Below are 27,090 nucleotides of genomic sequence, written 5' to 3' on the forward strand. Positions count from 1 at the left end.
TGATACCGCCATGGCAGAAACAAGCCGCCAGTCCGCTTCTCCCAACATTATCTTACAACAGCATCACACAGGGGTTGTCCAACATACCTACCCAAAACAAACCCTCCACAACCATCCACAAATTATTTTACACTTCACACTTCAAGCTTCACATCTCACCTCTCACATCAACCCTCTAAATCTACCCCTCAGAATCAACCCAACCAAAAAAAAATCTTTTGAATAATAACTATGTATCTTATAAAACAACATCCCACACATCAATGATAAAATAGAACCCCTTATCACATAACCAAAAGACGAATATAACAAGGAAATCCTTAGAGATAGACAACCAGAGACGGCCAGAGACAGACAGAGACAAGACAAATCCTCAAAAAAACATATCCTTCTTTTTCTTTTCGCGCCCAAAGAACTTCAAAAAAATGATATGCAAAACATTATATGATTAGTTTTAACAGTTTAACACCCCCCCACCCTCCCCATCTTCAGTTCAGTTTTACAAGTTCCCAGAGAGAATCGCTTCAGTGGCTGTCACCTTGTTAGCCTCACATCATCACTTGGGGGAAAACAGAACAGTGGAGGTACTCACCCGAATTAATAAACGCCCTCCTCCCATCAAGCGGCACCCCAAACCTCCTCTCCAGCTCCATCTTGATCTGCTTCTTCGTCACAGTCATCAGGTCCGCCGTCCTCAAAATCTCCCTAATCTCCGCCAGCAACGCCTCATCGCTCGGCATCCCCGCCAGGTTCGTCATCTCCAGCTCCTGCTGGCTCCCGGCACCCACACCCAAAAACTGGCTACCCCCAAACTGACTCTGCCTGTTCCCCGCCATGAGCATCTCCGACGCCGCCAGGCTCATCCGGCTCTGGTTCTGGTGATACCCCGTCGTGCTCACCGGGCGGGAGGGCACATACCCATACTCCGACACGGCAACAGGGTGCTTGGTCGCATACGAAAAACCCGACACCTCTGACCTCGCGTCGTCGCGCGAAGTTTGCGCCTCCCAAAGCTCAGCCTGATACTCCTCCCACTTCTTTCTTGGAATGGAGCTCGGGTCGAATTTGCCCTCGTCAGAAATGACGACTTTCTTGCCGTCCTCGCCGGCGATGACACGAGTGTTGCCCCAGTTGAAGTCGTCCATGTGCCAAAAGGCATACAGCGGCAGGGCAAAGCTGAACACGGGAATGGCGAGGACGTACAGAACCATCCACCCAATCATCTCCCACTTGCGACGGAGGATAAAGATGATGGCCTGCAGGCCGTAGATCGCTCCGAGAAGGACAAAGGCGGTAACAGGGATGACGGTCGCCTTTTGGGTGACCATGACGATGAGGTAGACGATGTAGGCGATCGTGACAGGCTGGACAATGGTGGACATCAAGTCGATGAACACGATGAACCTCATGCTGAAGCAGCAGAAGCCGCAGAGCTGATTCAGAGGGATAAGTTCCATCAGGTTGTGAACGGTAGAGTTGATCCATCTGCGGCGCTGGGACAAAAACACAGTCCAGGAATCGGGCGCGATGGTCCAGGCGTGCGCAGAAAAGATGTACTTGGTCTTGTACTTGGAATGGTACTTGAGGAGCAACGTCGTCAGGTAGCGATCCTCACCCAGGTGCAGCAAGTTCTTCATGTGAAGCGTGTCGACACGGATGGTGGCGTAGCCCTCGATGATTTCGCGACTGACAAACAGTGGCTTGCCCGTCTCGGCGGCGCGGATGCGGTACATGGAGAAACAACCGGGCAAGCAGGTGACGGAGCCGAAGAGGGATTCGAAGGCCTTGGACAAGTTGTGAGAAATGTAGTACTCGTAGACCTGGATCATGGTGACGAAGGACGATTTGGCGTTGGTCAGGGCTGTCTCACCGCACACGGCAATGAGACGGGTGTCGTCGAGGAAGGAGGAGACCATGCGGGTAGCCGAATCAGCAGCCACAACGGTATCAGCGTCGATTTGAAGCAAATACTCGTAAAAGGTCGGGTTGACGCCAATGATGTTGCGGATCTGGTGGTACATTTCGAGTTCGAGAGGGCTCATGGCAAGGTTGTAGTGGACGCGGTTGAGGAAGCGCATGATGATCATCTGAGAATCACGCTTGCCACGGTTGCCAGGCCGCGAGACTTCAGAAGGCTTGCCGACCTTGGAGACGACCAGGAAAGGAACGATGTGACCCTGGACCTCGTACAAACCAGAATAAACCTTGCCCATGTTGTGCTGCTTCTGACCTTCACCCAAAGACTCAAAGCTCAAGGGCTCAGGGTCGACCGTCTCAGAAACACCCAAGATATCGAGGACAATACGGGGGGTGGGCCTATCGTTGCCTTGACCGATGATCATACCATCGCAGACAATAACCAACAGTTTGCGCTTGTCATCGTACCGCATGCGAGCAGCCGAATCGATGGCACGACGGAGAGACTCTTCGTCTTCGGTATAAGCCGGAATCTGACACATGACAAACTTGTCGAGATTCTCTGGGATATTCTTGGTACCAAACTGCAAAGCAGCAAAGAACTTGAAGGCGATAACGGAAGCCAGCATAATCGAGATGGACAGGACGAGGTATTCCGAGAACTTGCACTGCGCCGAGCTACGTGTGTCGACATCGGCCACGTAGAAGAGATTGTCGAGACACAAGCGCATCCTGCTCTTCATGCCAGCGTCAAGATCCATCCCTTCCCAGAGGGCCGAGACATCCTCGCCAGAGCGTCCGCTGAATAAACCGACGACCTGCTCGTGCATGAACTCGGAGGCCTCGCGATCAGTAGGCTCGGGTTCACCAAGAGGATTCCTCTGGCCACGACCACCCTTTAGATATCTAGTCATGTCGTAGACACGGCCGTCCAGGATAGCAATGGCCTCACCCTTGTTAGCAAGTGTGCGGACATACTCGGCCGAGTAACCGATATTTCCAACCTTGTATCCCGAATCACGGAGCATACGCATCTGCTGCGAGAACCAGTCCGGTCTGCTGTCGTTGGTGAAGTGACGGAAGTCGTGGTATTTCCAGTTGGTATCCTCGCGGTTAAGAATGTTGGCAGAGCCGGTGAGGTTGGTGTTGCGGTAGTCTAGCTGGACAGCAGGATCGATTTCGCCATACTGGCCCTGGCAAACAGCAGAGACTTGCACGGGGAACAGACCGGTGATATCCATGCCGCCGTACTGCTTGAGCATCTTCTCAGGGAGAACATCCCTACCGGGGTAATGGCGCGGGTAGAAAGCACCGATATCGAAGACCTGGCCACGAATGGCAGCATAGGCGGGATTGTCGTCCTTGCCATCATACCGCGAAAGCTCCTCGGGACTGTAGACGTGCTGGCGCGGGCAAATAAGCATGGGGAAACCGACGATGAAAAAGGCAGCAACAAGACAAGAGAACCAGATGATCATGTTGATGGCCAACTTTTCTCTCCATGCCATGCGCACATCCTTTCGTGACATGCGGCCCAACCATCTGATCAAGAAGTCAGGAATGAACCAGGTCAAGAAGTACACGACAAACACCCAACGCTTGCGGCTCGGGCTGTCCTTGTACACCTCGACCTCCTCCATCGTCTTTTCGTTGCCACGCTCCGCCATCTGTTCTCTCGTCTCGAGGTTCTGGAACATGTCGCCGTTGCCCATGACCGAGACCCCAGCGTCGGACCTTGCATCCACATCATTGCTGCCAAAGTAACCGGCCTTCTTTTCGCTTGGGATGCTACCGGGAGTAGCGCCCGCGGACAATGGCAGCCGCTCCTTGGACAGGAAAGGGTTAGACACCCCGTCTCCGCCATCCGTATACGGCCCCTGCGAGAAGCCGTCACCCAGCTGGGCAATCTCCATCCAGCACCTCTCACTGAGAAACACACCAGTAGCACCAATAGCCACCTCATTGCTCGGCCACCTCTTGTCCTCCACAACCATCTCAACCTTCTCCCTCTCACTCCCCACCAGCACTGTCTGCGCATCAGCAAGTCCCAAAAACTCCCCAAACGGCAGGAACAGGCTAAAATCAGCAGACCGAATCCGCTGGCTGATCTCAGAGATACCAAACGTCTGGACTTGAGCCCGCACACACTTGGTATCGAACTGATTCGCGATCCTCCTATCATTCGGCTTGAGACAGAAAACAAAGTAGCAGTTCGTGCCCGGAGCATTAAAAGCACGCGTGACGTTGTCCAGCGCAGCCAAAAACTGCCCCGACGCCCCTTGCTCCGAGCCCATGACAGAACCCGCTCCCTTGCCCTCACCAACCTCACTCCCCTGATCAGAGGCATCCCCTCTTTCAGGAACAGGCAAAACGCGAGGCTGACGCGCCGCACCTGGGCGCCCGCGCTTGGACATGATACTGGGCGCGCGCATCGGCTTGGAGCTGACAGACGCCTGCATGACAGTCTGCCTCTCCTGAGGGTGCACCACCGTCTGCAGCGCCTCTTGGCCAAACAGACGGGCGACAAACTCGCTCTTGCTCTGCCTGATCAGGTTCATCAGGTCGCCAGAGATGACCTCGCCGTTTTCCTCCACCAGCCCCTTGATCGGGTAGTCGACCTCGCCGGCAAAGTGCTTGACAACAAAGCTGGCGGCATCGTTTGTGGTGTAAAAGTTGGAACCGGGAAGCTTGGCTTGGGAGGCACCGACCTGGATGGCTGGGTTCTTGCCTTCGAAGCGTTTCCTGAAGCTCTCGAGAAGCTGGATATCGGTGCGGTGGCGACGGGTTTGATCGTCGAGAATGCTCAAGAGGCCGTTGCCGGGCTTGAGAAGGCCCTTGACGGCGTCCGAGTTGTCAAAGTAGCTGGTTGATGGAACAACCACCTCTTCGGTCTCGAGGATCTCCCCCTTGCGGTCAAAGAAGTTTTGGAGGGTAAGGTTATACAGAGCCTCGTTGGCGGCGTTGGTGAGAAGGTGGTCCAAGGTCGAGCCGGTGGTAGACTGTTGCTGGAAGCCAGGGAAGTCAATGATGGAGATGGTGTTGGAGAACGTGCCCTCATCAGCGCAGAGCTTGCGGTTGATCGTCTCGATGATGTAGGCCACCAGAAGCGAGTAGAGCGTCCGGGCGAGCTCGTTGGCATTCCCTCTCGCGCCCTGTGGGTCGAGCATGACCGTGACTCTCTCCTTGTGAATCATCTTGGTCTTGTACCCAAGAGTCGTCTGAAGCTCCACCGAGCTGACACCCAAGAATGCGGCAACAATACCCAAAACATCCTTGTTCTTGACCGTAGTAGACGTCTGAGCACCTTCGTGGGAGAAACCACCGCTCTCATCACCAGTCACCGTTGTGCTAGAAGACGTCTCAAACTCGAGCTGGCCAATGTGCAGAATGGCCGCCATGATTTGGCAAAGCTCGGCAATCTCACTCCGAGGGAACTCGAGCTTCCTCAGAGCCGTCTTGAAGAGCTGGAAACCCTCGGCATCGTTGATTCCAACCTTGAGCTGTGTTGGGTGACCAAGGTACCTCCATCTGTGCGTGGCCGGCACATCGAAGCCAAGATGCGTCTTTTCGGCCGGGCCCGTACCCGCCAACAAATAGTACAGCACGTGGAAGTTGCGCTCACCCGTGGGAACATCCGCTATCCTGCTCCGTTCTAATCTGTGGTCCAGGAGCTTGGCACCGGCAAGAATAGGGGTCGTGGTGGATTCTGTGTTGTACTGGAGCTCGTAAAACAGACCAGCCTTGGACGCGGTTGGCGTCGTCGCGGTCTTTGTGGTGGTGAGCGTGTCGAAGACATAGGCGGCGAGAGAGATTTTTTGGGACAGGGGAGTGGACGACCGGTTCAAAATCGAGGTCAGAAGGTGCGAGCGAACAGTGGTCTTTCCAGATCCAGTTTCACCTCTGTATCAACCAATGTCAGCCATCAAGCAGCGCGCCATTATTCTTACGAGTCAAGCCAACACAACAACCAACAACGACAAAAGGACCAACGGGAGAAAACAACATACAGGAACAAGACGGCCTGGTTTTCTGATCGGTATCCCAACCGAAGCAGCGTCCTCTCGGCGAGATCATCGGCAGCAGCCGCGGCGCACCCGTCCTTGGTGCCATCCCCCTTGTTGGAGGTTGAGAAGGTGTTGAGGGCAATGAAGCCGTGCGAGGAGAGGCGTGTGATGGGGAGGCCGACGTGGAAACGACTGGCAAAGTGGGAGGTGGCATGGCTGTCGGACTGCAGGTGGTTGGGCAATGAGGGCAACGACGGTTGTGTGTGGGCCCCTCCGTCTTTCCCGCCCATGGGCGGGAGGTTGAGAGCCATGATGGCGACGGCGCTCTTGTCAGAAGCCGGCCGTGATCAGGGCTGATCCGTCAGGGCGGTATATATCGCGTCGTGGTGTTGTTTCTGACAGGCGTAAGTGTGTGCGTCGATGCGTGTCGAAGACGCAAGAACGAGACGAGGTTCCAAGCAATTCGTTGCTATACTAGACCAAAATCACCCCCTGTTTCGCCAGCGTCGAGAGCAGCAGCAAAACAAACCAGCTAGGAGCCAACAACGGGCCCGAGATGTCGGGATTTAGACACTGAGAGATGCGCTAAGTGGGATGGTATAAACAAAAACGAACGTCATGTGCCAAAAAAGAGCCGTCTAAAACGAGTGTGTATCGAAGGAGGTGACAGACAGCAGACAATAGACAGACAGACAGACAGACAGACAGACAGAGAGAAGGCACAGGGAAGAACAAATTGAATGTGCCAGGCGGATGGATACCGGAGTCGCCTGGAGTTGGCGATTGCTGCAACAGCGGCGCTAGGCCTGGGCTGGGCTGGGCACCACAGGCAAAAAAAGGGAGTCGACTGGTTTTTTTCCTGCTACGGAGGGTCGGATGAACAGTCGGTGCAGAAACACCGTTACGAGACACCCCTCAGGGGCAACGTCTGATTGGGCTAACGCGACATGCGCGGGTCTGCGCCTGTTCCTTGTGTGAAGTTCCAGTTCCAGGTCGTGGTTCAAAACAAACAAGTTCTGGAACGTACTCTAGAACCACTTCAGATTCCTGTCTTCTTCTTGTCAGTGATTGCTTCGCGTTAGTTCTTCTCGAGTATTCAGCTGAATACAGCACTCTTGTTCTTTCATTCTCTTTCATCAAAGATCTCCTCGTAGGGCTTCCAAGAGTGCAACTTTGTACCAGGATCAGCCGTTCGCCGTCCCGCGGTGTCTGGTCTTACCGGGCCTTGTGCACTCGATCCCCCCCCCCCCACAAAAGAGCGGGCCATTTCAGGGGGCTCAGGGTGGAGGCTGGCGTCAAGAGATTCGGACACGGGGTGCTGAGCCTCGCTTTGGTTTGACCTTGTTTGTGCAGTTGGTGCAAGCATCATCACCACCTTGGAAGACTCCCTGTAAGTACATATTAGCTTTTATAACATTCATGTAGGGACTCTTGTTGATGCTTGTATGTTCTCAACAAATCTGGGGAATTCTTGTAATTGCCGACGAGGCACAATGGTTGTCTCAAGCCCTTGGTACACATGGCCGGAGCTTTCTCTGTACCTCGTCGGCACGAAAACGAACTGCTGGAGTCGATCATTACAATTGGTGGCGACGGCCATACGAGACTGTGGACACAACCACCTACAACCACAGCCAACTGGCCGTTCCATCGGTCCGTTGTAACGGGAAGCACGCATAGGTGTGCTTAACCGAATATACGATATGAACTGAAATCCGGACTCATAGGCGGCGCAAACAGGATCCTGTGAGGACGGACAACATTATTACGGCGCATGGCCAGTTTGCGCGAATGGAGGATTTGTTAGGACGATAGCCAAGTGTCAATTGCTTTTTTGCTGTACCTAGTAGTCAAACCAATCAAACTTCGGCCCGGCCATTGGCTTCATTCGATCTGATGAATGATCGGCCAAACTTGTCTTCAGCTTTGGGCCCAGTGGATGGAATGCGACGATATTCACCGCGTCTCTGGTGGATATGCCTCTTCCAACCTCCGAGACACAATTGCAAGAGCTCCGAATTCTCTCATGAAGCAAGTAATTGAGAAGCAGTGTCACGGCTGTGTTGAAAAGGGGGTCAGAGAGCATCATTTCAAGACTGCGGGGCAACCAGATTGGGAGAGGAGGAGGCAACGCCTAAAAAAAGATGAAGCCCTTTTAAGCCCCCTTGCTAGGCCGCGGGAGATGGGGCGCGGCTAATGCGAGCACCGACCCCGTTACCTGAATATCTTCTTCATCTTCAGGCTCAAGCTCACCACAAGAACAGGAGGAACCCGGTCGTGGCCAATCCATCGTGTTTGCCCGTCACACAGAGTCTTCCAAGAGAAAGCTTGTGTCCCGTAGAGAAGTCTTGAGTTGTGGGTGTGGGGAGAAGACCGTACAACAACCAGTTCAACGTCCAGTCACTTGCTCTGTCGCGTTGCTCCGAGTCTTGTCCAGCCTCGTATTCAACGCTCCAGCAGCAGCCGAGATGCCTTTTTTAGCCCGACATCACGGCACTGCTGGTGGCTGCCCCTCCACCAAAGTCCACTGCCGCATCCGCAGAGCCGGACTGATCAGATCAGGCGCGCCACCCCGCTGGTGCTGGTTATGCAGCGCCAGATCCACCGGCTTGTTTCGCGAATCTTGGGATTCACTGGATTCCACAAACGGGCAACAGGACCGAAGGGAAGACAGACGAAAAGAGGGCGAATGATCATGATGGAATGCCCGTTAATTGCAAGTATCAAGCCATTCCAGTCCGGATCGGCCAAGTCGAACCGGGAACACCATGAATTTTTCGCGGCACATCATGCACCATTGATGCTCCACTCTGGCTCGGAAACACCTTGGCGTTTGTGGACAGATAGCTCTAGAGTCCGCCGTAGTCCGCTGCCAGCTGATGGTGATCTTTTCTGGGACAGACACCCCCCCAGACCACCCCCCCGGCGCTGTTCAAACTGAAGCTTTGCAACTGCGACGCTCGTTGTGGGTGTTTCCTCGCCTGTTCCCTTCTCTTGCCATATTCACAATCCGCCTCACTCGTTCTGGCGGTTTCTGTTTGCTTTTCCTGTCCATCGTTGATATCTCTCGAGCCTCTGTACTGAGGCCTAATTTTCAGGCCCATCGCCGTGTTCGCTCGCTCCGGTTGAAAAAAGGGGCCCGAAGGCTGAGCGCCTCCATCGCGTTGCCGCCGCGACGGGACGAACTTGCTTGCAGGTTGTGACGCCTTTACCCACCACAACATCCAACGCCTTCGTACGCACACTCGCTCGAACCCCTCCGCCTCCGCTGCTGGAGATTCTACACTCTCGCTGTCGTCGACACATCTGGTGACGCAACACAAACACCCCTTCGCTACTCCTATCCTCTCCTGGGTTGGCCAGCCAGAGAACAACACCACCCGGCTAGCAGTGTCCCTCAAGGGGCGCCGCACTCTTCCACATCGACAAGATGGCCAACCGCATGTCGATGTACTCGATGGCTTCAGAACCGGGGTTGGGGCCTCGAGGTGCCGGACAGCAGCCATCCCAGGTTTCCACCACCACCCTGCTCAATGCCGTCCACAACATTTACCTCTCGGGACAATCGTACCGGCTCGACGCCGGGACTAGCCTCGTCGTCAACACATGGCTAACCGCCTCATTAGCAGGCCCGGATGGGCGCGCCGGAGGGACTGTTGATGCTGCCCTGGCAGCCAGAGCGTGGGAACATGCTCGCCGTCGCGCTGAAGATGGTTGCATTATTCTGGGGTGAGTTGTTATCATCTCGTTAGATGACCAGCAGCTGTTCATGGTTTGCTAACCTCGACCAGGTCTCTTCACACCTCTACACCCTCGCTACTACGACCATTCCTATCCTCTCTCCCCGTCTTGATCCCTCCCGTTCTTCTCACCGCTCTCAGTGCCCTCGAGCCATTTTTGCGCTGCGTGACACCACACAACCCATCGACCCCGAGACAAACGGCTCTTGGTGTAACCTTGACGCTGAACCTGACGGGTAACCTCACCGCGGCATCCATCGCCCTTGCCCAGGGAGGCATTGACACAGAGAAGGGTCTCCTTCGCATACCTCAGGAGGCCGGCCACCGTGCATTTGACGTGTTTTACTACCTTCTCACCTCTGCCTCCACGCCAGCCGAGAGGGAATTCCTTGGCCTCAAGGCGGCTTCTCACTACAGCCTCCTTGCTCGCTCCGGCACATATGACCCCCCATCATACCTCCCCACTGCCGATGACGGCGCTGCCGCTGATGACTTCCGGTCTGCGCTCAAGGAAATCGGCATCAAGGGATCCTCGCACCGCAAGTTCATCTCGACTCTCGCTGGTCTGTTGAAGTTGGGCAACACAATCGACTACAACGTGGATGAAGATGTTTTGGACGACATCTGCGAGGATGTCGGCGGTCTTCTCGGTCTGGAGCCTGAAATCCTGGCCAAGCAGTGCACCACCGACGACCGCTCCATCTTCATCGGTGGACTCTACGAGGCATTGGTCGACTGGGTCATCAAGAAGGCCAACGAGACAATCGCCGCGCAAATGGGTGCCGAGGCTGGAAGCAGGACGCCCTCTGCCAACGACGACAGTGGCGACACTGTTTGCTTGACGGTGCTCGAGGTTCCTGACCCAAATCTGGGCAAGGCCGTTGCCATGCGTGGCATCTTTGATGATACCACCGGCATCAACGCCGAAATGAAGCAGGACGGCATCGAGGTCGCACCGGCTGGAAGCTCAGTTCTCCGCGAGATGCAGAACGCCGTGGCTGAATGCGGGCCCGAGCTTGGAATCATGGTTGGCACGCAAGGGAGGGAAAGGCAGCATGCGCTCGAGAAGAGGGAGGAGGTGCTCGAGAAGATCGGCCACTCGGCTGAGGACGATGGCTTCATCAAGCAGCTTCTCTTCCCTGTGCCCGCCGAGGGCATCAACCTCGGCCGTATTGGTCGTTTGGATATCTCTGCCATTCTCGGCGCGAGCAGAGCGTGGTATCACCTTTCTATTCACCCCACAGATGAATCTCCAGCCAGCTTGGCTGCTCTCCCGTCTGTAAACTCTGCTTGGTCTGCCGGCACGGTATCTCGCCAGCTCCGGGCGTGGAGGTTACCAGAGTGGGCAAACCGCCGCAACAAGCACCTCGACTTCACGGCCGATTTCGACCTTGACGAGTTTGTGCAGCGGTTCCGCGCTCTTGGATGCACCGAGGGCCGTGATGGCATTGAAAGTTGGATTCTGGAGCGCGGATGGAGCAACGGCGAGGTGGTGGTTGGTTCTGAGCGCGTCTGGATGAGGGAAAATGCCTGGTGGGAAGCGGAAACGATGCTGGATATCAAGCCCATGGAGGAGAGATTGGGAAGCATGCCTAACATGATGCCGCCAACACTCGGGTCTGGGTATTCTGCCACCGGCAGCGGGTTTTTCCCACCACAGCAGCCGTTTGCCAACTCGTCCTTCAATGGCAGCCACGATCAGCTTGTGGGTGTCCACCAGAGGAACATGAGCCAGCCCAGTGTTGGTGGCGTTCAAGCCATGAGAGCCCCATCCATTGCCCCCACCGCCATGACGGGCATGCAAAATGCCACCCCCGGTGACTATGGTCTCGGTACCAAGGGCGATACCTACAAGGGTCAGGTCTTTTACAATGGCGTGGACCAGTTCGCTGGTGATCTCGACCCTGATCTCGCCGCTGGAAAGCACATCGAGGAACGACCGATCGAGACATCCAGAAAGATCTGGGTGTTTGTCGTTTGGGCCTTGACGTGGTGGGTCCCATCACCTCTCCTCAAATGGGTTGGTCGTATGAAGCGACCTGACGTGCGGATGGCCTGGCGTGAAAAGCTTGTTCTCTGCTTCATCATCTTCTTCATCAACGCCATCATCGTTTTCTGGATCATCTTCTTCGGCAAGCTACTCTGCCCCAACTTCGACAAGGCCTGGACGCGGAACGAGGTTCTTAATCACAACGGAGAAGATGACTTTTGGGTCAGTCACCGTGGCAAGGTATACGACATTACAAAGTTCTGGAAGCTCAACCACGGCACCTCGAGACAACCCACGAACAGGGAGTTCATGCAGCCTATGGGAGGCGCCGACATGGATCCCTACATCGAGATTCCGCTGCTGCTTGCCTGCCCCAGACTCGGCATCGAAGATGACAGAGTTGCTCTTCGGACCAACGACTCCCTGATTGAGAACGCCAACGCCATCCACAAGTCTGGCTTTGGTGGCACTGGTAGAATGGCGGATGCTGACTGGTATACCAAGAGGTTCTTGCCTCGCATGAAGGAATTCTACCACGGAGAGCTGGTCTGGGATTCCAACAAGATCAAGGCGGCAGGCCGCGAGGAGAACAAATACTGGTTCATTTATGAGGGCAAGGTGTATGACCTGAGCGATTATTTTGACACCCAACAGTACAACGAGAACATCCCCAGATACACCTTCCTCAACACCCAGCTCACCAACCTGGTCAAGAACAACCCTGGCGAGGACCTCACTGAGCAAATCACCAACATCTGGGCCAAGGCCAACACGACAGAGGGCAACAACATCGGCAACACGCTGAACTGCCTGAACAACCGGTTTTACGTTGGGACCCCCGATTTCCGCTACAGCGCCAGGTGCCAGGTCAACAACTGGATTCTGCTCGGCTTCTCTTGCATGATCTGCGCTGTCATTTTGATCAAGTTCGTGTCTGCCTTGCAGTTCGGCTCCAAGAGACGCCCGTCCCCGCAGGACAAATTCGTGATCTGCCAGGTGCCCGCCTACACTGAAGGCGAGGATTCTCTCAGGAAAGCTCTCGACTCTCTCACGGCTCTTCAGTACGACAACAAGAGGAAGCTGATCTGCGTCATTTGCGACGGTGTCATTGTCGGTGAAGGCAACGACCGGCCCACCCCCAAGATCGTCTTGGATATTCTCGGTGTCGACCCCAAGACAGATCCTCCCGCCCTGCCTTTCAAGTCCGTCGGTGCGGGCAGCGAACAGCTCAACTATGGCAAGGTCTACTCTGGTCTCTACGAGTACGAAGGCAACGTGGTCCCCTATCTTGTGGTTGTCAAGGTTGGCAAGCCCTCTGAGCAGGACAAGACCAAGCCCGGTAATCGTGGCAAGCGCGACTCGCAGATTCTGCTGATGAGCTTCCTCAACCGTGTTCACCACCGCGCCCCTATGAGCCCGCTCGAGTTGGAGATGTTCCACCAGATCAACAATGTTATCGGTGTGGACCCTGAGTTGTACGAGTATCTCTTCATGGTTGATGCCGATACCTGCGTCCGGGAAGACTCTCTGAACCGTCTTGTTGCCGCTTGTGCCAATGACGCCAAGATTGCTGGTATCTGCGGTGAGACGAGCTTGCAGAATGAGGAGCGTTCGTGGTGGACTATGATTCAGGTTTATGAGTACTACATCTCTCATCATCTCGCCAAGGCTTTCGAGTCTCTCTTCGGCAGCGTTACCTGTCTGCCGGGCTGGTATGTTTTTCTTCATTGAGTGCTGTTCGTGGATTTTTGCTAACAATATCCCAGCTTCACCATGTACCGTCTTCGCACCGCTGACCGTGGCAAGCCCTTGATCATTTCCGACGAGGTCATCCGCGACTACAGTGACTGCCACGTCGACACCCTGCACAAGAAGAATCTGCTCTCTCTCGGTGAGGATCGTTACCTCACCACACTCATGACCAGATATTTCCCCTACATGTCCTACAAGTTCATCCCCGACGCCTACTGCCAAACCGCAGCCCCCGACAAGTGGTCCGTTCTCCTGTCTCAGCGTCGTCGTTGGATCAACTCGACCATCCACAACCTGGTCGAGCTGATGTTCCTCCCCGAGATGTGCGGCTTCTGTTTCTTCTCCATGCGCTTCGTCGTCTTCATCGATCTCACCGGTACCATCATCCTCCCCGCCACCTGCGTCTACCTCGGCTGGCTTTTGTACACGGTCATCTCCGGCACCGGCCAGTTCCCCTTGATCTCCATCATCATGTTGGCAGCCGTGTACGGCCTCCAAGCCCTGATTTTCATCCTCAAGCGTCAATGGCAGCACGTAGGCTGGATGATCATTTACATCCTCGCCTTCCCAATCTACTCCTTCATCCTCCCAATCTACTCCTTCTGGAACCAAGACAACTTCACCTGGGGCAACACCCGCATCGTCATTGGGGAATCGGGCAAAAAGCAAGTCGTCGCCGTCGACGACGAGGGCTTTGACCCTCGCTCCATCCCCCTCCAACGGTGGGACGACTACGCGACCATGAACGGCCTCCCAGGCCGCCGCGGCTACAACGGGGAGAAGGTCATGGACGAGAACATGAACGTCTTCAACGAGCAATACGAAATGGACGACATGAAGTCAGTCTATTCCTCCATCCGCCAGCCCTCCGTCCTGACTGGTCTCCCCGGTCGCGGTGCGGGCGCTTACATGCCCCCCACCCCGAGCACGCCTTTCACTCCCGGCGGCCCAATGACCCGCACCAGCACCTTTGCCGGCGCAACCCCTTACTCTGACAACCCCCTCGCCCACCGGCAGTCGATGCTATCAATGGGCACCGCGGCAGAAATGCAACGCAGACACTCCAACTCCCCCTATCAAGACTACCCCGGCTCTCGCCCCAGCATGACCAACCTCCGCACTATGACAGGAACCCCGCCAATAGGCGGCGGTGGTAACCTCGCCGTCCCGGGGGGTCTCGCGGGCAATAGGATGTCCACTGGCACTATGCTCTCTGGCGGGCCAAGCAGACTGGGCATGCACTCGGACCTCGGGCACGCCTCCACCGGGTCCTTTGACTTCCAGCGTGGCTTGGGTCAGGGCCCAGACGAGCAGGCGATTGTGGAGGCTATCCGGAGTGTGATGAGGGAGGTGGACTTGGACAATGTGACCAAGAAGCAGGTAAGGGCGTTGGTCGAGCAGAGGCTGCAGTGCGAGATTACAGGGGTGAAGAGGACGTTTATGGATAAGGAGATTGATAATGAGTTGGCTGCTATGTAATAAAAGGGGTGTGTGGATGTTGGTTGGGGATGAGTAAGAGAAGAAAAAAAATGTTTTGGATGTCGCGATATAAGGTGTTATTTTGGAAGGGAGGGGGGTTATTTTTTCTTTTCACAACATCGTCTTGGATATTTTACTAGTTGTTTTTTGTCTGTTGTTTTTTGTCGATTATTGTCAATCTCTTTGCGGGGGGTATTATTAATAAGAATCATCATCATATCATATCATGTCATCAATCATTGCAAAGCACCTAGTATATTTACCAGTTATCACGCTTCGTCATCAACACCCATCCATGTCTTTTGCTTCTGGGGTTACTTCCACAAGACACCATCAGCGGCCCTTCATTATCATGTCCATCATCAACAAACAGCGCCCAATTCACCTCATCGGAAATCTCACCTGTTTGGTCTCTGCCACAGGTAGTCATCAATGATCGAAATTCACAACTCGAAAATGACCATGGCCATGGTTCCTGCCGGGACCGAATCAACCATCTCGGTATCAATTCCCCAATTTTTATGCAGCAAGAAAATCAAGAAAAAGGGATTACATCATCCAACAAAACCTCCTCTTCGGTCCCGACCCGACGACCATGAAATCGTGAAACAAAACGTGGCAGACACCATGATGACGGTTGCCCAGACAGGGTGGTGAAACGACAATGGCATCGGTTTCATTCATTTTCCACGTGGAGATCGGGGAGGAAGAGACGGACGGGCCGGCCGACAACGACGATGATGATGTGTGGGACGATGGGTTTGAGGGCCCGATTGAGACGGAGCGGGTACCTGAGAGGTGTGTGACGGGTCGGTGTGGCCGATAATGGTAGGTGACGAGATGCGATGGCAGAGGGGTTCTTTGTGGAAGGGGCTGGCAGGCTGTTCGGCAATCTTGGAGGTGAGAGAGATCAGAGCGATGAATCAAGAGGCATCGGTAGTGATATATGATGTCAGTACGTTGGAGGGAGCTATATTCAAGGAATGATTGCCTATGGGGGTAGGTCTGATATGATGTTCTACCTGTACTGAGAAGGAACCGGAAGCGAGTGACGTTGGGGAGCACCTTCCTTGTCTATGGACTGGTAGCAGATTGGGAAGGCACATGTGGAGTTTGAGGGAAGGAGCTCCCGACTATCACTCGATATCAATTTGTAATGGCATCTTCTAAGTTCATGCAATAGCTGATGCCAACTGCATCGCCTGCGGACGTAGACACGATGAGAATAGCCATCCGACAAAGACCAAAGTGGCAGCCCATGCTCTGAGAGAAAGAGGGTATGGTTCGGGACACCAGGTACGAATACGCTGCGATTCTTTGAGCAAAGACAAAAGAAGAGGTTATCGTCTTCCGGGGAGACGGCAGAACCGAACTGGCATTGGAGGGTTTGCGGCTCACCCGATGGGCAGGAGTTTAACCTCCACTGCCAGTTCCATCAGACGATGTCAACGTCATGGCTCTCAAACTCGTCGAACTTTCGACGCAGGAGCGGGTCGAGATCAAAATTTGATAATGCTAAAGATTTCTATCGGCTGGCTTTGTTGGAGACCAAAGGGAGGGTGGATGTGGCGTAGACTCGCTCATTCATGGCTAGTGAGCCGCCATAAAGAGAGGAGCGAGATACTCGAAACCTGATATCAGGGGTTAAACGCACAGTGACAACTTCTTTGTCGACCACCGGCTTCCTCCGTCTCCACTACACATTTCATCAAGTTTTAAGTTCTGTCTCCTCACCATCCCACGTGGCCATGAATGATGCTCGTTGGGTCCAAGGGAGTTCATCTGATCCAGCTGAACTAGTTCGGACCAGCAACACACGGCCTTGATCGATTCTACGGGGTAAGGTATTCACCACTCAAAAGGAAGGATGCATTCCACTGAGCCTTCGCCAACCGAGAGGGGGCGCGCCAGACTTCCGTCTCTCCCTCAGGCTATTGGTACTTGGGATGAGGAGGTTGATCACCACATCAACGGTCACCTCAAAGGTCATGCCAACAGCCAGGCTGCCAAGGCCAACGGCAAGACTGCTGCGAGGCCAAATGCACCCAAAAAGTCGCACACCTACGACTGTTCCCGGCCACAACTTCCGGGGACTGCTGCCCCGGTGACGGCGCCCTCCTTCAGGGCGAACAGCTATGTAGCAGCTGTTCAAAGCCTCGACCCCCGACCGCTCGAGCAGCTGCACAACGAGCGGTCCTACCTCATCTACAACCTCCAAAAGCAGGGTCAGCGTGCCACCCGGCTCTTCCAAAAGTATGCCGCTCTCGAGGCCCTCAGGTCGGGCAACCAGACACCCGCCGAGGCCAAGAAGTCAAAAAGGGAGATGTCCTCTCTCAAGAACAAGATCAGCGAAAGCACCCAGCAAGAGCAGCTCATCCTCATCCGCCTCGGCGAGCTCCACATTGAGCTCCAAAACCGAGACCGCTGGATGCAAGTCCACCAGCCTCTCCCTCCTCAGCTGCTCCCCATCATGCAGCAATATCCCCCCATTCTCGCTGCGGCTACCGCCGGCGTGCATTACCATCCCCAAGGGCAATATTACGAAGAACCCCCCTTGACCGCCACCGCGACCCCCTTCTCTCCTGGGGGAGGAGAAGAGTACTTTTACGAGAACGAGGAGATCTACGAAGAAGACGACCCAGGGCGCCACCCCGCCGCCCTGGACCCAATGTCCCCTTGCTTCACTCCCGCGGTGCAATTCTCAGAAGACATCTGGTCCCGCTCACTCCGGCCCACCTCTGACAATCATGGTCTCGAGGAAATCGGCCCCAAGACTGCGATTCCCGAACCGGGCTCTTCCTCCTCTGCGACTACAGAAGAGTCCGATATCCCAGGGCAGTCAATGCCCATCAAGCAAGAGGAGCTGGAGTCCTACCCCGGAACTGAGACCGATAATGACGCTCCTGTTCCCCCTACTGCTATCCGGGTCACTACCACTACCACTACCACGACGAGACAGGAAGAAGATCCCGAGTCGTCTGGTGAGGAGGTGGTCAACGTGAATGACTCGACCTGGGCCACGGAGGAGGACGACTCCGAGCCGGAGGATGTCAACGCGTGGAAGAAGAAGCTGAAGAGGCTGAGCCATCATGCTGTTCCCTTGGCGCTGAGGGCGAGGGATAAGAGGATGAGCTTACCGAGTTCGAAGGACTTGTGGCCGAGGAGCAGGAAGAATAGTTTGGCTTCCTAGGCAAGGTTAATATTCTTTTTATTTTATTTTTACGTTTAACGACAGAAGAAAGGTTAAGACCTTTATTAGAAAGCGATAACCTGACAAGAGTAGGGACAGAGAGGGGTATGTATAAATAAGCATCATCAAAACAAACAACATATAAAAGAGGTTGGGGCCGGCGGTGGGGGGGCGTGTTGGGAATGTTTTGTTGGCGTTTTTGCTTTTTCGTTATCTTATTATGAGCAGTTATGATCAGATCAGACTGGTACTGGAAAGCAGGGAAAACTTGTACTATAAATTACCTACCCTACCTACCCCATATGTTTTGCAAATATATACTCTAGTGTGTTGTCTCTCATAGCTGACCACCGCCAAACACTTGACTCGCTTTGCTGTTTCGCTCAGATGCCCATCTCTTATCATTCCTCCATCAAGCAAACTCCCCATTAACCCCATCATCAAACCCCATCTGCTGCGCCGACAACCTCTTCTGCCGTCTCGCCTCACTAGCACTAGGTGGCGGAGGGGGAAGATTGAAGCCCCCTCCCCCGTTTCCAGGTGGTGGCGGCAAAGCAAAACTATTCAGACTCTTCCGCCCTCCTCCCTCCTCCTCCTCCTTCTTCTCCCCCCCTTGTCCCTGGTTTCGTCTCCCAAACTTCCCCCCGAGATTAATCGTAATCGTCTCCCCCTCCTTCAGACTCCAATCCTTCTTCTCCTCAGTCTTTTCCTTCTTCTCCCTTTCCGGCTGCTGCTGCCCCCCAAAACCTAGCGATTTCCCGCACTCCTGCAACGCCAAATTGAAATCAAAAGCGTCGCTCCGCTCCTCAAACCCGACACCTAACGTCGCCTTTTTTCCCGTCCCGGGGTCGGACACTCTTAATGCGAAGAACCGGGAGGAGTCGCTGCATGGGGTGACGATTGCGGGTGTGGTGTAGGGCGCTGCTGCGAATAACTGAGGTTGTCCATTATTATCCGAGGAGCTGGTGGTTGACTCGAGCAAGATATCGACTTTGAGCTCGGTAGTCTCAGGCGAGAGCGACGTCTCGAGGATGCGAAGGCGGGAGGTAAAGATTGGGTTTTGGGGGAGGGAGGTCCAGGAGCTGGCTAGGTAGGTTGATGAGGAAGGGGAGGAGGGGGGGAGGGTGTAGATGTGGACTTTGGGGGTTATGTCTACAGGTATAAAGTTAGCTGGGGGTGGGGGGGTGAAAGGGAGGGGGAGAGGGGGGATCAAACGAACGGAGGACTCGGACGATGGCGTCTGGGGGGAGGGGTTGGCCTGTGGCGGGGTCGATGGTGGTGGCTGGGTCCATATTGGGTGAGAGGAGGTGAGCAAACACTGTTGGAGAGATAGTTGTTGTTGTTGTCAAGCGCTGAGGTCAAAAGATGGGATAAGTTGGAATGATATATATATCCCAGACACAAGAGGACCCTGAAACAAGGCGCCTGTTTATGCAAGCGGGACCCTGGATCTGATGCTGGCTGGGGAAGCTGTCTCCCCATGCACATCACCCCGCTTGCTCCCGTTGCCTAGCTCGGTGCCCCGCTTTAATCGTCGGAGCGTCCCTGTCAGAGGTCAAAGTTCTAGGTGGAGAACAGGTGAGAAAGAGCGGCTATGCTTCTTCAGTTACATGACGACGAGTCACATATGAATGCGCATTGTGTTATATGTGCCACGTTTTGTTGGACCTCGAGTCTGTAAGAAGGGCATTGTCCCTCGACGTACATGGCAGTAGCTGTGTAACGTACCTTGGACTCCTCAGGCTAGCTGCGACCAAGGTGCTTCTATTTCAGAAACGAAGCCTGGACACGAAGCTCACTGCGCCCTTTCTAGACCTAGGATCACGAACTGCTATAGCGGAACATCATAGGCCGGCCCATTATTTGCTGGGCAGGCAGTCACAGATAGCAGCAGTTCAAGCTGTAAAGGGTGCTTGTGAAGCTGTCACTTATGGACGTCTATAGACGTCTAATCCGAATAGGTATCCAACCCTTGAAATATCCAAAACCGTTCACCTAAATAATATACACTGGCAACCGACTCCCCAACAGTTCACTCTTTGGCATCTGCACATCATTCTGATCAAAGTTGTGCAGCAGCAGCCAGCAAATCATCCGAAATACCAGCGTGCACCACACCGTGTTCCGCCCCGGGTCTATCCTCGCTTCCGTGTCGTCTTGAGCAAGCCGGGGTGTGGGTGCTGGTTTGTCGTCCGCCGGTTGCCGCAACTCGGCTTCGATCTGGCGTGTTTTCTCGCCGTTGGAGTCGAAGCTGGCGCCTTCTTCCAGCCGAGCCCACAGGAATCGGGACGGGTCTGGTAAGCCAATGTCTGTGACTATTGGGCGGACGTCATCGAAGTAGGCTGCCATGAATTCCGCCTCGCGCTCGCCGCGTGGCGCATTGAGTAGGTTGACGAGCGAGCGGATAGGCTTTTCGCCATGCTCTGGGTTGAGGGCCGAATGCACGGTGTGGATGTGTCGCTGAATCACATCTAGAACCAGCGGCTTGGGAACCGCCGCGAGGATGGCGTCGGCTGCGCTGATGGAGTCATTCAGGACATTGAGTTGCTTGGGGTCATAGCCTTCATCCTTTGTAGGGGGCAGGCTTTCTCTCAATATGGCCGCTTGCTCGGCTAATACTTCCAGGTCGGACGACGTCCGCTTCGAGTCGTCCCGTGCAGCGATTGTATCGAGATGATGGGAAAAGGCCGTGAGGAGTAACCTCAATGAGAAAGCCCTCGTCTCCCAGGCATATATGGTGGGGTTCGGAAGATAGGTGTAACAACGGTCCTTTTGATGGAGAGTGCGGCCGAGCATTCCTAGAAGTTCGAAAATAACTATCACCGGATTAGCATTGACTTCAAGTAAAGGGGTGAGGCTAAATACTTGGGAAAAAGTGGTTTTGTCGGGAATGTCCCTTCGAGAAATGCTCAATCGTGTTGCTGTCGCATCCTATCAGAGAGAGTGTCGCAGCGATCTCTCGACGGCTTCCTAGCTGCAATGTCTTGAGCTCCTTCTGCCTCCTGGTCGCATCAGGATTACGCAGGGTTTTATCCTCCCAGTCTCGAAGGCGATAGATCGTTGGTACGTTTCCATAGCAGAGCTCCTTTACTTCCTCCGTCGGGATCACGCGATGGTTCCTGAAGTTCGTGATGCCCGTCTTTGCAAACGTAAAGACGAGACCAAACTCGCGCACTCGGTATCCGTGGATGCTCATTCCATTTCCCTCGGCTCGATACACATCCTCGTCCTGGTCGAACCTCTTCCAATAGAGGCCTAATGTCGCCGTGAGCTCGATCAGGTGGGTAATGGTTGTCGTGGCATAAGGCCGACGTAAAACGGACGTCTCATCGAATGTGCGGATGGTGCTTTGGACGCCGACAGCCAAAGTCGGAAACTCAAAATTGCGTGATATCCTTGAAATCCCACCAGCATTGACCCCTTCAACACTGCGCCACATGTCCATTTCCCAGGCTATCGAGTCTCTCTCCATCCCTTGAATCGTCTCCAGCAACCTCACCCAAGACGCCCGCTCGTTATGAACTGTATGAATCTTCTTATCTCCGAAGCTCGAGGGGCCAGGATCCGGATCGTAGATCACTCTGGTATCCTCACAGCTCTGGCGCGAGCCATCGATATACCAGATCGGCTTGCCTTGAACAGGGCCGCGCGCATTGTTGCGAGGAGCGAGGAAGATGACCGGTAGCTCAGCTTCTGTCACGGTCCGTCGTCCCCGCGAGAAGGATAACAAGCCGTAAGTCTTCGTTTTTCTGTAGTCGGCCCATTTGCCCATCATTCCGCTGTCCCAGTGGTCGAAGCCGGTGGGGTGAGAAAACAAATGGGCGGCAAGAAAAACGACCGAGACGATGAATGCGCCAGCAGCTAGAATAATGGCGGCGATGCCGACGCCATCGGCCTCAGCCATGTTGTGGTGTTAGATTCTAATTTTCCACACACGAGCAGAGTGAACCACAAGGGTGATTGCTGAGGTCGAGTCGTATGTCGCCGACAGCGACGTCAGACGCGGAGCTGGAGATGTTCGAGGCTAATGTAGACAGAGGGCAGAAAGCCTTAACGCCGACGCCGTTGGAGAACTGATTGCGAGGGGTGATCCCATGTCGGTTTTGCAATGCCAGCGTCGCAAATGCAGGCTGGCAGCAAGGTTGACCGACCGACACCAGATATGGTCGTGAGTATGGGTCTCGATGCTCAGCTGCAGGCGTTCCGTCCAATGAAGGCGAATCAGCGAAACCTCAATTGACCATAGCCCGGGTGCATTCATGCAACTGTGCCGCAGGAATCACTGGACCGCTCCAGCCATCGCAGCTCATGTTGGCGGCTATAGGTCAAATTGGGCAGCGACAACACATAAGGGGCCACCCACTTGGTGTTGTGTTACTCCCAGCCTTGCCTTTGGCGCATCCCACGGCCACACCTCAGGGAAATTTGGCGCATGGGGTATTCCCCTCTCTTCATGCGACCGTCACGCTCTGTTCTGGCGGAGAACTTCTCCTGGGACAGTACTACGCCTCCGCGTGCCCCCATCGCCATCATCGCGAATTGCGAACTCGACGAAGGTGAGGCCTTGCGTGCCTTTCACTTCGCTCTCCACCCTGTGCTCCAGACCCGCCATTCGATCTATGCACCTCTCCAGCAGTAACCCGAAATACCGCCGACGCTCAGCCTAGGATAGCCAATTCAGCCCATCTGAACACGATAGAGTGACCTGGGGCAATAGGCTTCGGTCTAATCAGCCCAAGGTCATTCGCGAGGCGCAATGGAGGCAATCTCACTCTTTGGGACGATCCTTAGTATCATCACAACTTTCCGCGATGCCTTCCCGTCCCTCGCTTCCGACGCGACCGATTGGAAGAACTACGAATTCTTCGACCGCGCTCGCTGGGTGAAGCTGCTCAAGATCATAAAAAACATTGAAAAGTGGCAATGGCGGTGGATGGTGTATTCCGAGGAGGCGGGACAGCAAGGAAGCCTCCAGTCCAAGTTCTGGGGCTCTTCCGCTTCTGAAATAACAGAGCACGTCAAGTGTATCCAAGACGAGGTGGCCAAGCTGCAAAAGCTGCTCAACACTCGCAGGATTGACCGGGGAGGAGGTTGTTTCGGTGTCTTTAGGAAAAAGGGGCGGGATGTCTTGTTCCGATCGGGAGGCAACATAAACAGAATCCTCGAAACCCTTGACACGCTCGTCTTGGGCCTAGATACGATGAGCGACGAGGCCTACTGGCGTCTATGGAGACGTCAAGATTTTGGAGAAAAAGAACCACGGCCACCCGAGACCTCGGCTCTGCATCAGTTTGGACACCAGCACCACCTGGTGAAGCTTGCCATGCACACGTGGCTGACGTCCAACCAGCTTCGGGACTGCTGCTTGGGTAGGGGACGAAAACTCGAGTTGGATATCGAGCTCGACCTCTTCTTTCGCCAGCGCCCGCATGACGGGGTAGAACCAAGATCGCAAGTGATTGCAGAAGCATCTCAGACCAAAAGCCTCGGCTACACTCTCCTAGTCAGCCAACCAGACTACATGAATAGGAGAAAAAGAATTCGCCTTACCCCAGATCCAGCTCGTGTGCCCGAGAGATGCAAGACGCTTTTCTCCGAAGCCTTCGACGTCGTTTCCGGTCATGCGGGTGGCGGTGAAGCAGGGCTCGAGCTGGTAACAAAAGGTCAACGCGTAACCATGAAGCTAGAAGAGCTTCAGAACGTCGTTGGCAACCTACCAGAGCCTACATCACTGCGCAGCCAACTAAGCTCGCAATCAGCGAGGGAGTCCTTGGACGACCCAGTACGCAAGATCGATCATCAAATATGGAAAATGAAGCGAGCTTTCCACATTTCCGAGTTCTGCTTGCTCTTTTTCAAGTCCAAGTGGATGAGTTGGGTATGTAGCTGCAATATCCAGGAGTATGACCTTTCGTCTCTCGACACTACTACCAACAGCACGTTCCTCGTCGACCAGCGGTATCTGTTTGCGGTTAAAGGCCTTAGCAGTGACGACAAGGATGTGCCGCCAGCGGCTTGCGCTGCGGCACCAGCCACACCGAATGGGTCGGGCAATGGGACTGCGACGTTGAAGCCATGTTGGTGCCAGTCGAAGCTGAGCGATGATCCAAAGGACAAGAATGTGGCCTCGAGTCTGCAAAGATACCCCCTCTTTTCACTGGGGTTGATCTTGGTCGAGATTGGCTTGGGACGCCCGTTACAGGAAATCCAGGTCAACAAGGCTGTTGTTGACGTGAACTCGATATTCTTCGGATACCACGACTCTTCGACCTCGGACCCAATAGTCAAGAAATCGCTCGAAGAATTGAGGCCGATTTTCAACGATGTCTTGGCTGACGACGACGACGATGAAGACAACAAGAGGGCGAAGAAAGCAGGAAGCGACTTCTATTCCGCCGTCAAGTTCTGCCTCAAGTCGAGAGACCCACCAGGCGTTGACAAGACAAAACTTGAAGAATTCTTTCTAGAGGTCGTGTGGAAGTAAGAACCCCGAGATACTGTATTGTGTGCTGTTTCATGGTTCTCTGAATGCTGACCAAATCACGGTAGGTTGCACAATATCCAAAAAGACTTGATCGAACAGCGCGATGAACTCCTGCGTAATAAAGGCCAGCAGTTACTGCCGAGGAAGCAGACACAACAGGAGGCCTAAGTAGATCGGGAAATGAAGGTATGATGAGCTTGGGGTGGTGTTGGGAAATGAGAATTCCAACGGGCCTCTCAATTTGTATCTAAGTCCTGCCACCTGATTGGCTTACACGCTGATAAGATAAGACCCCTCACCGTGGGGTGCACCATGGCGGGGCAGGCGGTCAGGCGTGGCATTTCGACCTGTCAATGGACGAAGCTTCCCATTGAGTCATCGAAACCGTAAATGGAAAGAACCTTGATGAATTAACTTTGGAGAACCCTCGAGGCCCTGAAACTTGCATCTTTAACCCTGCCAAATCTTAGCTCGAGTCAGACCCTTCCCAGCACAGACTTAACACCAACAATCGCATGCTTAGACGCATCCCACTTCCACCCTTCTCACTCCATACATTCTACCGGCTCATCTACCAGCACATTTTCCACGACATCATGGCTACCGACGAAGAAACAAAGCCCGTCTCTACGGACCTCCCAGTCCACCCCAAGCCCCAAAATGAAGACTTCGACATCGTCGCGACCTACCGCAGCCTTCTGTCGTCAGACAGGGAAATCACCATGCCCATTGCCGCCATCGAGTCCCTAATCGAGTTCCTCTCCGTAACCCCCTACGTAACCTCGATGGAGCTCGTCGAAAAGGTCAAGCACCAAAAGGCCCTCCTCCTCGCCTCGGCCCCGAACCCCCTCCCCATCCTCGCAGGCGCAGATCTCTTCGAGCAGTTCCTGCTCCGGTCGCTTAGGCCGCCACCGGCAGCATCCTCCAGCTCCAACCTGACCGAGCCCATGTCCTTCGACCAGACTCGCGAGCATCTCGTAGCCAACAAGCAACTATTTGCTCAGCGTGCCCAAGCAGCAAGGGACAACATCGCCATCTGGGGCACCCGTTACGTCTCAGACGAGAAGATTGTCCTCACCGCTGGCGGGTCAAGAACAGTAACCAAGATTCTTCTGAGGGCGGCGACAGACCAGTCAAAGCACTTCAAAGTAATCTACATTACCGAACCAACCAACACCCGCTCCCAAGCGGCCGTGGATGAGCTCCGCCAAGCGGGCCTCGAAGTCGAGACAATCGTCCCCAACAAGGTCGCTTATGTTCTTGCCAACCAAAAGAAGATCAACCTTGTTCTGGTGGGGACAGAGGCTATCATGCAAAATGGAGGTATTATCTCCGGAATGGGCACCGCTCAGCTGGCAGCTTTGGTAAAAGCCATCCCCGGAGGAATGAAGAGGTTTTATGTCGCGGCAGAGACGCACAAGATTGTGAGGAAGACGCCGATCGCGTATCCAATCGTGAAGAAAATGGGAGTGAGGCAGAGGGATATCACACGCTTTGAGAATATTGGCGTGGATCTGAACAATGAGCTGGTTAAGGAGCAGCTACTTCAGGAGAGTGATGAGGTGGACTATACGGATCCGGAGCTGATTGATGGTATTATTACGGAGCAGGGCGTTAAGATGACGTGGCAGATTTGGGAGTTGGTTGATGATTACATATAAGATAGTCAAATCAGTTGCATGGGCTGTTTTGGAGGTATCGTGATGGCGTTCAGGTTGGGAAAATTAGGGTAGGTTTATGACCGATGGGCCTTGTTCTGGCTAGCGAAGGGTTAGAAGTAGGATTAAATACCCATTTGTTTGTTTTGGAGATGTTTTTTATCGTGTTTCGTGGATGGATAGACATTGTGACTGATACGAAGCACTGGATTTAAAGATGGTCAGTGGCTTCGGGAGGTTGGTCGACAACGCTTTGGGGAGAGATCATGGGCAAGCTTGCTTTCATTCAACGCTATCAATTATTTTTTTCCAGGTCCATGATTTGACATGACAGCTCTTGTTGTATATTGGACATGATAGCCTCATTTCGCATCTCCAATAATCATTGAGGTTAGCTCCTCTTCCTGTCGACATCATTCCTGTCCAGCTCTCTTCGAGTTTCATCGTTCACCTTTATCTCTGATCTACCAGCCGCTCGTAGGGTTACAGTCAGCTTGCCTCCAGTTTTTTGGTCTAGACGAGAGAGAAGAGTTGAAAAGCTTGGTTCATGCCAATAACGGATCAATCAGACTGAGCTCTCCTGTGCCTGACGCGGGTTAGGGCAACTCATAGACGGGTTGCCGGCAGGTGCCCTTTACTTCGTCTGCAGGGGAAGCAGCGCTCTCAGAACAGATGGTCGGCTTTCTCCTGGTTGATGGGGAGGACAGACTCGCAGACGCACACATGATATCCTCCTCAGGGGCTGCGGCGGTCCTGTCTGCGAGCTCCATCATTGAGCGCGAGGGTAAGGTAGGTTGGACGCAACAGGCGGCGCTCTTCGGGCTTGGAAACGTCGAGAAAGACAGAACCCAGCGAACGGAACTCCCTCGTGAGAGT

General features: G+C 54.2%; 7 protein-coding genes across 7 annotated transcripts; 4 read left to right on the forward strand and 3 right to left on the reverse strand.

The window, feature by feature from the left end:
- Positions 1-499: 499 nt before the first annotated feature.
- Positions 500-6,232, reverse strand: QC762_303330 (uncharacterized protein; the record flags this gene model as incomplete). The annotated part of the gene is made up of 3 exons (XM_062888630.1): positions 500-531; positions 593-5,817; positions 5,925-6,232. The coding sequence occupies 3 exons, from the start codon at positions 6,230-6,232 to the stop codon at positions 500-502; spliced, it is 5,565 nt and encodes a 1,854-aa protein (XP_062744529.1).
- Positions 6,233-8,580: 2,348 nt separating this feature from the next.
- Positions 8,581-15,199, forward strand: QC762_303340 (uncharacterized protein). The gene is made up of 3 exons (XM_062888631.1): positions 8,581-9,650; positions 9,713-13,363; positions 13,418-15,199. The coding sequence occupies exons 1-3, from the start codon at positions 9,352-9,354 to the stop codon at positions 14,880-14,882; spliced, it is 5,415 nt and encodes a 1,804-aa protein (XP_062744530.1). The 5' UTR covers positions 8,581-9,351; the 3' UTR covers positions 14,883-15,199.
- Positions 15,200-16,749: 1,550 nt separating this feature from the next.
- QC762_303350 (uncharacterized protein) lies at positions 16,750-18,072 on the forward strand (the record flags this gene model as incomplete). Its single annotated transcript, XM_062888632.1, has 1 exon — positions 16,750-18,072. The coding sequence occupies one exon, from the start codon at positions 16,750-16,752 to the stop codon at positions 18,070-18,072; it is 1,323 nt and encodes a 440-aa protein (XP_062744531.1).
- A 237-nt stretch (positions 18,073-18,309) lies between these two features.
- QC762_303355 (uncharacterized protein) lies at positions 18,310-19,364 on the reverse strand (the record flags this gene model as incomplete). The annotated part of the gene is made up of 2 exons (XM_062888633.1): positions 18,310-19,224; positions 19,292-19,364. The coding sequence occupies 2 exons, from the start codon at positions 19,362-19,364 to the stop codon at positions 18,485-18,487; spliced, it is 813 nt and encodes a 270-aa protein (XP_062744532.1). The 3' UTR covers positions 18,310-18,484.
- Positions 19,365-20,067: 703 nt separating this feature from the next.
- QC762_303360 (uncharacterized protein) lies at positions 20,068-24,944 on the reverse strand (the record flags this gene model as incomplete). Its single annotated transcript, XM_062888634.1, has 3 exons — positions 23,623-24,944; positions 20,938-23,562; positions 20,068-20,888 (listed from the first exon to the last, which is right to left on the reverse strand). The coding sequence occupies exons 2-3, from the start codon at positions 21,974-21,976 to the stop codon at positions 20,068-20,070; spliced, it is 1,860 nt and encodes a 619-aa protein (XP_062744533.1). The 5' UTR covers positions 21,977-23,562; positions 23,623-24,944.
- Positions 22,255-25,121, forward strand: QC762_303370 (uncharacterized protein). The gene is made up of 2 exons (XM_062888635.1): positions 22,255-24,552; positions 24,622-25,121. The coding sequence occupies exons 1-2, from the start codon at positions 22,829-22,831 to the stop codon at positions 24,722-24,724; spliced, it is 1,827 nt and encodes a 608-aa protein (XP_062744534.1). The 5' UTR covers positions 22,255-22,828; the 3' UTR covers positions 24,725-25,121.
- A 31-nt stretch (positions 25,122-25,152) lies between these two features.
- Positions 25,153-26,217, forward strand: GCN3 (translation initiation factor eIF-2B subunit alpha; the record flags this gene model as incomplete). The annotated part of the gene is made up of 1 exon (XM_062888636.1): positions 25,153-26,217. The coding sequence occupies one exon, from the start codon at positions 25,153-25,155 to the stop codon at positions 26,215-26,217; it is 1,065 nt and encodes a 354-aa protein (XP_062744535.1).
- Between the last annotated feature and the right edge of the window lie 873 nt (positions 26,218-27,090).

The sequence above is a fragment of the Podospora pseudocomata genome, chromosome 3 (genome assembly GCF_035222375.1).
Source record: "Podospora pseudocomata strain CBS 415.72m chromosome 3, whole genome shotgun sequence".
NCBI lineage: Eukaryota > Fungi > Ascomycota > Sordariomycetes > Sordariales > Podosporaceae > Podospora > Podospora pseudocomata.